The 14,848-nt window shown below is 37.3% G+C and overlaps 1 protein-coding gene across 4 annotated transcripts in view; it reads right to left on the reverse strand.

The window, feature by feature from the left end:
* Nucleotides 1-245: 245 nt before the first annotated feature.
* Nucleotides 246-14,848, reverse strand: part of Yipf6 (Yip1 domain family member 6) — a 110,169-nt gene continuing 95,566 nt past the window's right edge. For all 4 annotated transcript variants that reach the window (XM_021249850.2, XM_087203255.1, XM_021249856.2 and 1 more), the window contains 4 exons: nt 12,041-12,083; nt 9,076-9,201; nt 8,291-8,448; nt 246-5,709 (listed from right to left, as the gene is read on the reverse strand). In XM_021249850.2, the coding sequence (XP_021105509.1) occupies nt 5,591-5,709; nt 8,291-8,448; nt 9,076-9,201; nt 12,041-12,083 (446 nt within the window). In that variant the 3' untranslated portion in view covers nt 246-5,590. The remainder of the gene's footprint in view (nt 5,710-8,290; nt 8,449-9,075; nt 9,202-12,040; nt 12,084-14,848) is intronic.

The following is a 14,848-nucleotide window of genomic DNA, read 5'->3' on the forward strand; positions in this document are numbered from 1 at the left end:
TAAACCTTTCTTCACTCTTATCTTCCAGTTGTTTATGGGCTTTTTATTGTATTAAGTTACAAAGAGGCTACAGTGACTAGGGGAGGTAGTGTTTATAAAGTGTCTGGCATACAGTATTTGCTCAATAAATGTAACTGCCCTAACTTGCTCCCCAAACAATTCTACAGCATTCTATACTGTCATCAGACAGTATATCTGCAACCAGTATGCTGCAGATATTCAGTGAAAGGATAGGCATACACAAATTCTTTTCTAGTGTTTTTTATTTACACATTTAACATTCACAAATTATTTATAGGTTTCCTCTTTTCACAGGTCTATCATTTATAAGAAAGATCAAGATTAAAGTTGAGTACTGAAGAGGACCAAGAGATGACCAGCAATGATTGCAGAGTACAAAGGCTACTAAAGTGAACAAAAGCAGCATGTGGCTATGTCCTACCAGAGGACATTGATTTCAATAAGGTGAAGTCTTTACTCTTTCTTCCCATCACCTACTTTAACCCCAACAGAAAGGCAACCTATTTTCTTCTCACATGAATGCTCACTGAAGTCTTAAAAACATACACGTCACTGTAAGTGACCAGATGCTTCCCTTCACTATACACAACTAAATGGACGTTACACTTTGATCCATTAACCATCCCTCTGGGAGAATTAGAACAAAAGAGGAGGGAGTTTGATTCTTCAGATTTCAAGAAAAAGGAATGTGTGTGGTGGCCAATGGGAGAGAGAAAAGTGGATCAAGGAGGGGTGAGGAGAGCAAACCTAACTCTTCCCAACGTACAATGGTTTTTGTGTTTTTAGATGCCATTGATATGCAGTGTTCCTAATATTATTTAGAAAAAAAAGTTATCTACCTCCAGTCAGTTCTAGGGTGCAAAGGCTATTAACAAGGGAACATACCCTGGGGAAGTATGTTCATTTCATATATATAACAGATGCAATTCAAAATTGTGTCCTACTATGTTCTCATCTAATGTGTCACTGTGACCTTGGGTGATTTACTTAACCTTTCTGTGCTTCAATTTCCTACTTCTAAAATGAGAACTGTAGCATTTGATGTCAAGGAATAGAGGAAATGCCCAAAGCACTGAAGAATAGAGCTGGGCAAATCATTAAAGAGAGAAAGCAGAAGAGAGGGTGCCAGATGCTGAGGGGAATGGGGAATGGAAGTGACTGCCAATGGAACCAGACTTCTTTATGGTATGAAGATGTTCTAAAATTAGATAGTGATGGTTGTGCAACTTTGTGAATATACTAAAAACCACTGAATTGTACACTTTAAAAGGGTGAATTTCATGACAAAGTGTATCTCAATAAAGCTGTTATAAAAACTCTTAAAAAAATAGAATAGTGCCTGGTACACAGTAAGTGCCCAATAAATGTCATTAGCTATTACTAATAGTAATACTGTTTTATTAATGTGGCCATTCTATGGCCTAAGTAAATCCCTAGAAAGTCTGTATTTTTAATAAAAGTCCACAGAATCTAGAAAAGTATTTCTAATTTATATACATGGATCAATTAACATTCATACATTTATTTCCATCCAAATGTCTCAGAAACAAACTGTCTAGTTACAATTCCAGGGCTTCACACTGGACTAAAATAGCTGCATGCAGTGGATGCCTTATTAAATCATGAGATGCTTAAGATAAATTCCAATGACTTGATGTTATTCACAAATTTGAACTGACAGATTTTCATCTCCATGAATAAACAGGCAGTCCAAATCCAGTAAGTTGAGAGATTAAAGTACACAATTAAACCTCCAAATATAGGCTTGTTAGCTAGCATTTTAATCACATTTTGGAGGACACTTTATATTTTTTAAAAGACAACAGCAAAATGCTTACCAGTCCCATGCCTTGTGACCTTGTCCAACAGCAGAAAAATCTTGCCACAATGAAAAGATCAAATTTAACTCACTTAAGAAACTTAGAGGCAAAAGACTTCACAATTCATGGTTGACTTTTAAGACCATACAGTACAAATATATTGTCACCGAGTTTTTATAGTTTGAACAGAAATGAAATGAAGTCTTCACCCTTCCTATTGCTAAAGAATACAAAAAACAATTTCAGTCTCAGAAGTGGAACAGCAAGAGAGCATTGAGGATGGCGATGACGCCCCATGTTCTAGAACGATGTACCCACACTACATCTCATTTGAAGCATGAGACACCCCAATTCCTACATCAGGATTTCATCTGTAGGAGTGCCCTGCCCTTCTGGTCCCACTTCTATAACCAGTCATGTGTCTGTACAGCAAGTTAAGAAAAGCTGTGGAGAGGGTTATGACTTTAGACACTCAGGTCTTGTCACAGAAAGCAATGCACTTTTTTTGCATATATTGAAAAATATATTTATATCTTCTAACCATTCATTTTCAGAAAAAAATAATTAAACCTACAATTTATTCTCCCCCTCTCTCTCTCCTTTTGGTGCTAGGGATTAAACCCAGGGCATCACATATGCTAGGCAACTGCTCTACCCTTGGCCCTAAACCTTCACTTTAACCATTTAAAATCATTCGCCAAGTCACCCAAGAGTAACAAATTAATACATAGAACAAGCCGCCTTAATTCCAATATGTAAAACCCACACACCCAGGCACACATACTCCCCAAGTTGTGGCCTTAGGAATTTCTAATCAAATGTTTCACCTGAGTAAACTTTGGTAGTCTTCGTTCCCTTTTTGAAACATGGTTACTCCTTTAATTTTCTATTATAACCATCTGGGCAGATTACAAAATAATTTTGGGAGAGATCTTTGGGACATTCAAAAATTTCAGATAACTGAAATGGATGATTTAGAAACAATTTCAAAATTAGGATCAGTTTCAAAATATTTCCTTTACCAACTTAAGACTGAAATACTGGGTTTGTTCTTACAAAGGTTTATTTTACAATTTAAAAGGTAAATTGAGTGCCGGGGATTTAGCTCAGTGGTGCCACCTGCCTTCCAAGCACAAGATCCTGAGTTGAATCCCAGGTACCAAAAAAAAAAAAGGTAAATTGCAATGAATATAAATATATATCCAAAAATTCTAGACAAGGCTGGAACAGAAGGGACCGACTCTATAATGCTTTATAATTATCATTCCAAGAATCCCTTTGGCCTAGTACTGTTTAAGAGAAATTACATTCTTAGAATTATGTATTTATATGTAGGTAGTCTTTAAATACAAAACGAATAAACTCTATGATAAAGAATGTGGAATAAGAAAGTCTTATCTTTATAAGTAACTGCATATTTACAATGAATGTTCTGCCTGACTCCTAAAGGCAACAGTTCATATTACCTTAGGAGCCTTGTTTAGTTCAGAATCAGCCTGTCCCAGACTCTCTGCTCCCTGAAAAGCCTTCATACTTTGTGCATAAATATTTCAGAGTACAAGTAGGTGCACATGTGCAAAATGTATTTGTCTAAAAGAGCTAATTAACTTTATTTACTAATAAAGCTAAAACCCAGAAAATAAACAGCTATTTCCCAACCCAAAAAACACATCTAATGAAAAAATTGCTAAACCCACTCTGTAAAGGCAGCAGCTCTAAACTCAACTCTTCCTATGCCGTGCCTTCTTTGCTGTTAACCAGACATCGGAACACTAAATCCCTTCATGTTCACTTGGTTAAATGCAGACTTCTGATTTAGCTTGACTTTGTAGTCAGAGGCCAGACTAAACAAAATAATAAAGAATTCCTTCTAGGTATACTGTATCACAACTGCTGTACCTTGACAAGGGAATCACTTTATAATATGCCAATTATAATCACCAATCTAAATGTCTAAGGTCTTCTACTTGGATATGTCCCAACATTAGACCATTGAAAATATCAGTCAAACCCACAGTGATATATGTGCACCCATGTTCATAGCAGCACAGTTTGTAATAGCTAAAACTTGGAAACAGCCCAAATGCCCATCAACTGGAGACTGGATAAAGAAAATGTGGTTTTTTTATAAAATGGAGTACTACTCAGCCAAAGAAAATGAGAAATTAGAGACATTTATAGCTCAGTGGATGCACATTGAAGCAATACTCTTAAGTGAAATAAATAGGACACATGTGTATAAATACCGAATAGTTTCTCTGGTGTGAGAAACTGAAAGTGTAAATAAGGACTAAATGTATAATAGGTAATGTGAAATAGGAAGAAAAGGGGCAAAGGGGAAGGAAGTGGGAGGGCTAGGGGAAAGGATAGAAGGGAATGGGATTAATATGAGAAAATGGAAAAATAGGAACAAAATCTTTGTAAACAGGGAGGACTGGAGGGGTTGAAGGGAGGGCTGGGCAAGGGTGAAAACTAAGAACCAAGAGAGACTATGTAAAGGTGCAAATTTCCAATGATGAATGTCATTATATTGTATACCTAAAATGTACCAATTATTAGAATGAATAATCGATAATGTAAAATAGGAAAAAAAGGTCCAAAGGGTAGGGGTAGTGGGAGGGGCAGGCGAAAGGAAAGAAGGGAAAGGAAAAATGCTGAGAAATGGAAAAAATGGAAATAAAGTCTTTGTAAATAGGGAAGGGTGGAGGGCGTGAAGGGAGGGCTAGGAATGGGGAAAAAATAAGAACCAAGATGCATTATGTAAAGGTACAATTCCCAATGAGAAATGTAATTGTGTTGTATACCTACAATGTACCAATAAAAGAATTTAATAAAAAAAAAAGAAAGAAAATATCAGTCAAAGGAGAATTACATGTCAACTGCTAACACTTTAGATTGCATATGCAGAACTAGGGAGCAAAATTAAAGACTAAAAGCATGCTGTGGTGGCATATTCCTAGAATCCCAGCACCCAGGAGGCTGAGACAGGAGGATCACCAGGAGTTTTGAGGCCAGCCTGATCTACACAGTGAGTCTGAGGCCGACCAAGACAACACAGCAAGATCCTGTCTCAAAAAAACAAATTAAAAACTAGAGAGCTAACTGCTGTTAAGCATGACAGAAAGGTGACTATACAAAAAGACCAAAGAGGCTGACTCTTTAGATGTTCTTTGCTCTTTAAAGCAACAAGTATAGAATTGCCTCTGATCAAAATCTGAATATTGATTAGCATGTTTTCTCCTCCTACATCTATGAACCCCTGCCCCACTAATCTCTGCCATTGCCTTTTTAAGCTTAAAAGAGAGAAATAAAAGAAAATGGATATAATTATCCATTCTTATTTATGACAAGAGGCATATTCTAATAGTCATAAGGCAATGTGTTTAAGAACTGCACCTGAACTGATATTCTCAAAGCTGAAAATAGTTACCAACTCAACTCAACTTGTAGGGTGTATCCATGTGCTTCCCGAGTCATTAGCTGTCACCCAAATGGACCAGTGACTTCATCATGCCTTAAGGAGGCATTATACTGTGTGTAGTATGCACATGTATTTGAGAGAAATAACACTGAGAGGAAAAGGACAGCCTTGCAAACATCAGTTCCTTATATAAGTGACAACAGTGCTGTATGGCTCCCTTTTAATAACCTCCAAAAATTGACAAAAGGGCTAATGTCAGAGCTCCACGGTGAATTGTATCTTTCGGATGAGCCTTCAGTTCACTGATTTTAAATTACTGTTTCCCAATTTACTGAGGAGTGAAGGTGAGAATCATCCAACTGATGACAAAGTAGAATAGGAAAACAGGATACACAGCAAGGGCTTTTCGGTTTGGAGGCTGGCTATCAGCAAGAAAAGCTGTAGAGGCTAAACAAAACAAAAAGGAATATTTAATACAAGAATATTATCATAACCACTAATGTGAGTATGCTTGGCATAATCTGGAATATACAATTATACTAAAAGTTCAGTTCTATTTGTGACCCTCAGAGAATCACAGCAAAAGTTCAGTTATAGGGCTAGGGGTGTAGCACAGTGCTAAAGCTTAAGCTTAATACTTAAGCTTCTGTGAGGCCTTGAATTTGATCCCTAGCATAAAAATAAAAGTACACTGAGATTTGTGATCTCTTGTTTCAAGTACTAAAACGTCAGTTCTCAACCATCTTGGATAGAAGGGGTTTTTTTGTTTTGTTTTTCCTTTTGTAGCACTAAGAATTGAACTCAGAACTTTCACACTGACCTACATCCCTAGCCTCTTCTTCTTAATTTTGAGACAGGGCCTAAGTTGCTAAATCATGATTCTCCTGCCTCAGCCTCCCAGAGTGCTAGGGTTACATGGATGCCCCACTATACCCAGCTGGACAGAAACCTTTCTAAAAGAGGTTTCTTACACTTTTCTGAAAAGTTACAGAACTATACTTATAATGATGTGTAAGGTTATTTACTGTGATGGGAAATGGCCTCATTCTGCTCCATTTTTTTGAGTTATTCTTTGTAAGTTATCAGCTCTTTTAAATGCCATCCTTCTGGCCACCCAAGGAAAACCTACTCATCTTTTTACTCTTCAGTAATAACCCTCTCTAGCAGCCAGGCGAGGTGGCACACACCTGTAACCCCAGCACTCAGGAGGCTGAGGCAGGAGGCCTGCCACAAGTTTGAGGCCAGCCTAGGCTACATAGTGAGTTCAAGGCTGGCTTGAACCACAAAGCGAGACCCTGTCTCAAAAAACAAAAAGAATATCCCTCTCTAGAAAATCTTTCCTCAACTATCATTTGGTATCCTGCTATTCCAGGTAGAATTGCCTACTTCCCTCTTCTGAGTCCTCACTGTACCCTGCACAGACTTCCATCTCACACCCGAAACAGTGATGTCTTTAAGTGTTATGTCTGGCTGCCCTGCCAGACTATGAACTCCAAGGACCATGCCTTTTGCGGAGCACAGTGCCTCACACAGTTTGTGATTAATAAATATTTCCTGAATTAACACTCTTCTAAGATTCTCTTTTCTAATCTGCTGCGGGTCTGGGCACTAGGTAAATAAGCTAGTCAAAACTACATGTACAGTAATTATTAAACTCTAAATAATGGAATGAGGGGCTCTCCCATGGGAAAAATACCCACACTTAATATATAGTCTTTGCAACCGCAATTATGGCTCTTCTCAGACCTGTTTTTTCAATTACTTCTTAGTTTTCAACCATGTTCCAGAGTAATAAGATGTTACTATATTTAAAAATTAAATCAGAAGCTAGTGAACACTTCTTAAGCTAGAATTTAAAGAGAACTTTAGGAACATGAAAAAATGAGCATGTACCATTCATTGCCACTCTATAGGTCCTTCCTCATCTTTATTTTTTTTATTTTTTATTTTTTTATTTTTTTGGTACCAGGGATCAAACTTGGGACCTTGTGCTTATAAGGCAGACACCAGAACCACTGAGTTAAATCCCCAGCTCCTTCCTCATCTTTAGCAGAATTTTCTATTCAAGCAGAAAAGTACTACAGGTACTTTTTAAAGTCCCTAATCCAAAAAGCCAAAATGCTCCAAAACCTAAAATTTTCTGAGCACCAACATGCCACAAGTAAAAAAAATTCCACACTTGACCTCATGTGACAGGTTATCATAAAAACAGGTCCACTAAAAGTACTTTAGGGCTATGTTTTTAATCCTTTTTAAGGTGCCTATGAAACATAAATGAGTTTTATGTTTAGACTTGGGCTCCATCCCCAAGAGATCTCACTATAAATATGCACATATGCCAAAATCCAAAGGGGAAAAAAAAATCTAAACACTCCAGCCCTAGGCATTTGGGATAAGGGATACTCATCCTGCATACAATGATACTTGCTACCTGCACCAGAAGGTGGTATGGTATAGTTCCTAAGGGTGCATGATCTGTTTGGGTTTGAAACTTTACTCTCCTACCCACTAGTTATGTGTCCCAGGATAAGGCACTAAACTTGTCTGTGACTATCCCACATATGTATGATGGGACTAATAACAGCATTTGTCTATTAGGGTTGCTGTCAGATTAAAAAAATAATATATACAAATCACTTACAGTGATACCTGGCCTATAAGAAGCAATCTGTAAATACGATTATTTTTGTGATGATTTAGTTTATCAGGAAAAGGTCCAAGTCATTTAGTAAGTCATTTATGTATCACATGTATCAGGACTAAGTTAATCTGGTATAATTTACTTACCCAACTCTGTCCATTATTTAAGGAAAAAAAAATAAGGGACTCTCCACATCTTATATATCCAGATATCCAACTCAGATACAATGGGCATCATCCCTAGTGATGCCTACTTAGAGCAGGGGGTCCTATGGATGACACTGGCAGGAATCATACCACTCACACCTGACTTTGCTCCTGATCTGCTCTTCATCTTTAATTCATGTTTTGGTCTGTTCTACTATTATAGAGATAAGTACATACTTACCAACTATAGACCAGGCAAACATCACAATCACCACAAAAAGCCGAACCATGAAGTTTATTGGTCCTGGTTCTGCCAGAAGTACCAGGCGGCAAATCAGCATTGCCACTGTCAAAGGAAGTATACAGTAACCCAGCACACAGAGGCTCTGGAAAAAAGATCTAAAAACAGCATACATCCACAAAGATCATAAGTATGGCTGAATGATATCATGACATAGCTGATTACATAGACTCCTACACATCTGTTGTCTCCCTCCTGATACAATATACCAATACCTGAACATCAGTTTTGAGATTAGTCCTTTGTTTTAAGCACATGCTTTCATCTTCCTTACCCATATTCTTCCTCCTCCCCTCTTAAACCAGATAATCTATACTTAATACCAGATGATCTACCTCAACACCTAATACTAGATGATCTATCTTAATATCTAGAGACCGCTTCTTCCACTGAATCTCTAAGATGGTGGTTCTTAATCATTTCTAGCTACAAAACTATTTGAGAATTTCTGGAAAGCTAGGGACCATCAGTTCCCCCAAAATGTAAAACTCTGCCTGTGATTTCAGGGGCTAAAGAGAACATCTGAACCTTATCAATGGACACCCAAGTAATTTAAAGTAATTTAATTCAACTAGTTTATCTCTATTCAGTGGTTTGCAGAGAACTTTTCCTTTGGTGCTCATTTACTTTTTCTTTTTAAAAAATCTAAATAGCCTGGGTTCTTTAAAATATAAGATATGCTACCTAACAAAGGAAAAGAAAAGGTTCATTTTAATGATACTCACATATTTCCTCCAAGAAGTTTTGAGTTGAGGGTGATGGTGACTGCACCAAACCAGACAATGACAAAAACTTCTGCAAATTGGGGCCCTCCATCTTTTTCACTATCCACAGAGCCCCTCTGCAACATTCTGAGAAAAGTAAACAGTAGAATTGCCTAATCTTTTACTTAAGAGTAACAAAGTGAAGGTATGGGTTCTCAAACTCTGAACCAGAGTGCTGTGCTGTACCTCATCAGAATATCTATGATATGTAGGTCACACTGAAAGGAAAATGTCAAAAGTATTTGGCAAGGCTCCCTTATTTCAAATTCTAAATGCCTCAGGAGTATAAGGGGTGCTCCATTTGACTTTACTGGAATGTTTAATGGATGACTGAAGACCTTTTAGACAAATGTGGCTCGCAGACAAGGCTCTTGGTTCACACAATACTTAAAATAGTTTTTACTTTAATTTGACATTATTTTAAAATTGGGAGGTTTCACATATGTAATTCCTGGGCTGGGGATGTACCATAGTGGTAGAGCACCTGCCTAACATGCATGAGACCATGGGTTTGATCCTTAGTACCACAAAAGCCAGGGAGATGGGGAAATACATATTTATAGATTTTCTTCAAAATCCAGGTGACTTTCTCATGCTAAACCTACACTCTAACACAGCAACAATCAGGTGCAGCTAACCCAGAAGCAAGGTCAGGACCACGAATATTTAGGTTACTTCCCTATTAGACACATCTGATTGGTAATTCTTGAGTTGAGGTTTTAGGTCAGATACTTAAAAATAGAAATAGCCTATAAACCTATTTAATTGCTGTGTGTGTGTGTGTGTGTGTGTGTGATACTGGGGATTGAACCTACGGTCTTCTCACTGAGCTACATCCCCAGCCCTTTTTGTATTTTTTAAAAATTTTGAAACAGGGTTTGGCTAAGTTTCTAAGTTGCCCAGGATAGGCTTGAACTTGCAATCTTCTTGCCTCAGCCTCCGAGAATGCTGGAATTACAGGTATGTACTACTGTGCCCAGTTAGTTGTTAATTTTTTTAAATCAAAATATACAGATCATTACTAAGTGAATTTGCTTTGAAATTAAGTAGTTGAACAGTCACTTAAATATCCTTTATCTAAGAATCTTACAGATGTAGAAAGGTTTGAATCTGGATTTAGAATACTTGGATTTGGGTTTTTTCCAGAAAAATGATAAATGATAGAAAGCTCATAACCTCCTCTTATTACATAGCATGGAGAAGTCACACAGTAAGTCTTGGCCAGCTATGCTGCTTGTCAGTATGTACAAAATTTTAAATTCTATAGCTGTGCATATTCCAAGTCCTGACAATCAGATGCAAAAAAATATGCCAGCACTTATTTATTGTCTGGAATCTCTATTGCTTTAGCATGATATGACGGAAAGGATATTAAATACTCTGAAAGGCAGAAGACCCAGACACTGATCCTAGTTCTGTCACTAGATGTCTTGGGACTCCAGTTTTCTCTGCAAATTAAGTAGGGTTAAGAGCTTCTAATATAAACCCTTCCATCAAGACACTGAACTGATTCCCTTGATATGGTTATTAAAGAAATAAGAAAGAAAACTACATTATGATCTAAATTAGCATATGCTCAATTTAAATTGAAAAATCAGAGCTGGGAATGTAGCTCAGTGCTGGGAATGTAGCTCAGTGAAGCACTTGCCTACCATGGGCAGGCAATAGGTTTTGATGCCCAGTATGGGGGAAAAGAAATTAGAAGGGGCTGAGGATGCCGGGGATGTAATTCACTGGTAGAATGCTTGACTAGCATGAACAAGGCCCTGGTTTGCTCCCTAGTACCATGAAAAACAAAAAGCAAAAAAATTAAAGAGCCAAAAAGGAACTTACTGTGATTAGAACTATAAAGGATTAGGCCCATCAAGCAGCTCCTTTTAGATATGGAAGAGGAGGCCCAGAAGGTTAAGTGGGAAGAAGTGTAATGATAGAGGCAGAGAACAGGCAGTCAGAAACTTGAGGTTGAATTCTAGGTCTACCACTGATTATATGGTCTTGGTTAAATAAACAACCTCTCTGAACCTGAGCTTGTTTGTCAAAAAGAAAAAATAATACTAAGTCCTTATTATGAGGATAAAATAAGAGACAATATTTTAAAAATTTCTATAAACAGGGAAAAATCATTTTACAAATTTCAGTTATTAATAGCCCAAAGTCACACAGATAGCTAATAGGACAGCCAGGATAACAACCCAGAACTGCATCCTAGTGCAGTATTTTTCCCACTCTATCAGTGGTTATATGTCTGCCCCTCTTCAATGGAACCTTCCTCTCCTGTCCTTCCTCTTTGTACACGCCATATACAGGAAAGCATAACAGTTTGAAACATGATCTAGCTTTTAACTCTACTGTTTGTATTCTGATTTATTCTCATTCATATTTTACTAAGAGCATTAATATTGTAAAGAGCATTAATTATGCTTTTAAAACTATAGCTGTTTCTTTCATTTGGTTTAATAATGGGGAGGTAATGACAGCAAATAAATATTTGTTGAATAGACATGACTAAAACAGACTAAAAAGCTGGGAGTGGTGACACAAGCCTGTAATCCCAGCACTCGGGAGGCTGAGGCAGGAGGATTGCTGCAAGTTCGACACCAGCCTCAGTTATGTAGTGAGTTCAAGGTCAGTCTGAATTGCATAGGAGACCCTGTCTCAAAAAAAAAAAAAAAAAAAAACAGAACAAAATAGACTAAGAAGTCATTGTTGTAAACAAAAATGGCCATACTTTTCACATCTTTAATTCCATCATTTTCAATTGATCTGGAAAGCTTCTTGACTTTCTCCATTAAATACATAAGGAGTACAGTAAGCTGCAAAAGTCCTAAGTAAAATACTTAAGTCAAAATTTCCCTCAATTTTGAAACTCCATTAAAAAAAGTCTAGTCTGGCTCAAATGACAAATAAAAGAAATATAAATACTCACAATGCAAGTGTCACACAAAGGATCAGGGGACCCCACAAATCCCCTACAAGGCAAGGAAAGACAAAACATTACTAAGAAACACACGTGTAATATTTTTCTATCTTTATTCCAGTATCTACCTCCCATTCTTAGAATCCAGACATCCAGGTTCTCTGTGTTTGCTCAAATCTTCTCACCTCTCCTATTCCCCTACTCTCTAATTCTGAATATAGTTTTTCACATATCCGTTAAGTTTTGTTCAGTTCATACCCCACAAATCACTCCTCTCCCTACCTACTAGGCCACATTCCAGTATGGAATTAAAGACCAATGGGCCAGGAGTTGGAAGAACTAGGTGTCCCACCCCACATCCTCAGAAAAAAGATTACTGCCACATCAGTTCATCAACATGAGGCTGTATTAGACAGACAAGGCAAAGACCATCTTGCTCATTTCACAAATATAAAACATGGAACTCAGAAGGAAGTGACTTGCCCAAGTTTATAGGTAGAGATGGGACCAGAACATGGGACTGCTGATTCTTAGTCCAAAATTCTTGCAACTATCCCAGACTGCTTCCCTTTTATAATAATTATTATTATATTGAATTAAAGGATTGCATCTCGGCCTTTTGGCTAAGATCAAGTGTATATTGAACTAAAGGAATTGGTGTTCTAGGTGAAAAAATAACCCTCAGTACTGGTAATTTCACAAGGTTAAACTTCAACAAATGACATGTGAAAGCTTTCTGAAAACTATAAAAGGTTCTGCCAACATCAGATCCAGCAAACAGTGATCCTCAATCAATAGGTGAGTGATTAGTATGTCAACAGTTCAGCAACACACAGCTTTAGAGCAAAATTATGTTCCTCAACTAACCCCAAAAAGTGTATACATTCCAAGGGCCGAGAATGTAGCTCAGTGGTGCCGCGCCTGCCTGGCAAGCGTGAGGTCCTGAGTGCAATTCCTGGTACTGAAAAAAGAAGTATATACAAACCACACCTAATCTGAATCTCATATGTACATAACTTTTCCTGAGGTAAACTTGGCTTTTTTCTCAGTTATATAAGTAATTTTGACTCCAATGTGGTTTGGAAGACAGGTAAAAACCATAATCCTACCACTCTAATAAAAGTATTGATCTCATTAAATTTTAAAATATTAATTGAAGAAATAAATTTAAGTAAAATGACATTAATACAATTTTTAATCTACTGAAGATTTTTAATCCATAACTATTTTAGCTATTTTCTATTGTTAAAAAATATTTAACACAATATGTACCATTTTAACCATTTCTAAATATACAGTTAAGTGGCATTAAGTGCACATTGTTGTACAAACACCACCTCCATCCCTCTTTAGAACTTTTTCATCTTTCCAAATTTAACTCAGTCTTTTTCCATTGCTGAGACAAAATACCCGACACCCAAAGTTAAAGGAGGAAATGTTTATTTAGCTCACAGTTTTAGAGGTTTTAGTCTATAAGGCAGGGTGGATGGCAGACAGGCATTGCAGAGGAGAAACAGTTTATGTTGCTCACAAGGTAGCAAAAGCAACAAGAGACTTTGACAGCATCTTTCTGCCCCTTTTATCTTATCCAGACTACTTAGGACGGGTAGCAATTACACCTTTAACCTTAGTGCCCTTGAGCCTATCATTGTACCATGAATCAATTTTAGTATCATATACTCTAGATCCAGCCACCTCTGAAAAAGCCCCACCTATGACTGACTACATGAGACTTTAGGGGGACATCTAAACACTAGCCGTAACACTCACTAAATAATAACTCCCCATTCCTACCCTCACAAAAGCCCTAGCTACCACCATTCTATTTTCAATCTCTATGAATCTGACTAGTCTAGGTATCTAATGATATCGATCATATATGTCCTTTTGTGTCTGGCTTATTATCACTTAGCAAATGCTGAACAACATTCCATTCACATATGGTATATAGTATAGTATACCACATTTTGTTTATTCATAAATTTGGGTTGTTTCCACCTTTTAGCCACTATAAATAATGCTGCTATGAACAAAAGTATAATTCATTCAAGTCTCCGCTTTCAATTCTTTTGGGTATTTATCTAGAAATGGAATTACTGGATCATATTCTATGTTTAATTTTTTAAGGAACTGCCATACTGTTTTTCACAGCAACTGTACCATTTCATCTTCTCATCAGCAAAGCAAAGGGTTCCAATTTCTCCACTTCCTTCCCCACACTTGCTATTCTGTTTTTTGGGGGGTTTTTTTCTGGTACCGGGGATCAAACTCAAGACCCTGTGCTTGTGAGGCAGGCGCAGCACCACTGAGCTACATCCCCAGCTCTGTTTTCTTCATAATAACTATCCTAATGGGTGTAAAGTGGTCCCTCATTGTGGCTTTTTTTAAAAAACAATTTTTAAGGCATGATTTTTCCCCTGCCACTTTGCCATAGGTTGTGATAACAGAGTAGAGCAAAACTACAAAAGTACAAATTTCCAGTCATGACTTGGCCTTATTTTAGCCTATCTTTCTTTCCCTACAAGGTTTGGGAGTAGACCTTCACATATGAAATAGTTAATATACATCATTAATCAGCTAATGCATATCATTAATTGAACTAACACATTGGTTCTGCAGTGTGACTGGAGCCACCATGCTTTGAACTGAGCCACAGCAGCACCTGAAAGGATATCTTCACATCTGCAACAGTAATAAAGCAGAAAGGGTACTGAACTAATCCTGCCTGTGAGATCTTGACAAGTCTTGGAGAGCTTCTCTGAAACTCATTTTCGTGTCTGTAAAAGAGGAATAACAGCTTCCACTTCACAAGGTGGT

The sequence above is a fragment of the Heterocephalus glaber genome, unplaced genomic scaffold (assembly GCF_053883595.1).
Source record: "Heterocephalus glaber isolate CG9 unplaced genomic scaffold, H.glaber_assembly_v1.0 deba00001790, whole genome shotgun sequence".
Taxonomy (NCBI): Eukaryota; Metazoa; Chordata; class Mammalia; order Rodentia; family Bathyergidae; genus Heterocephalus; species Heterocephalus glaber.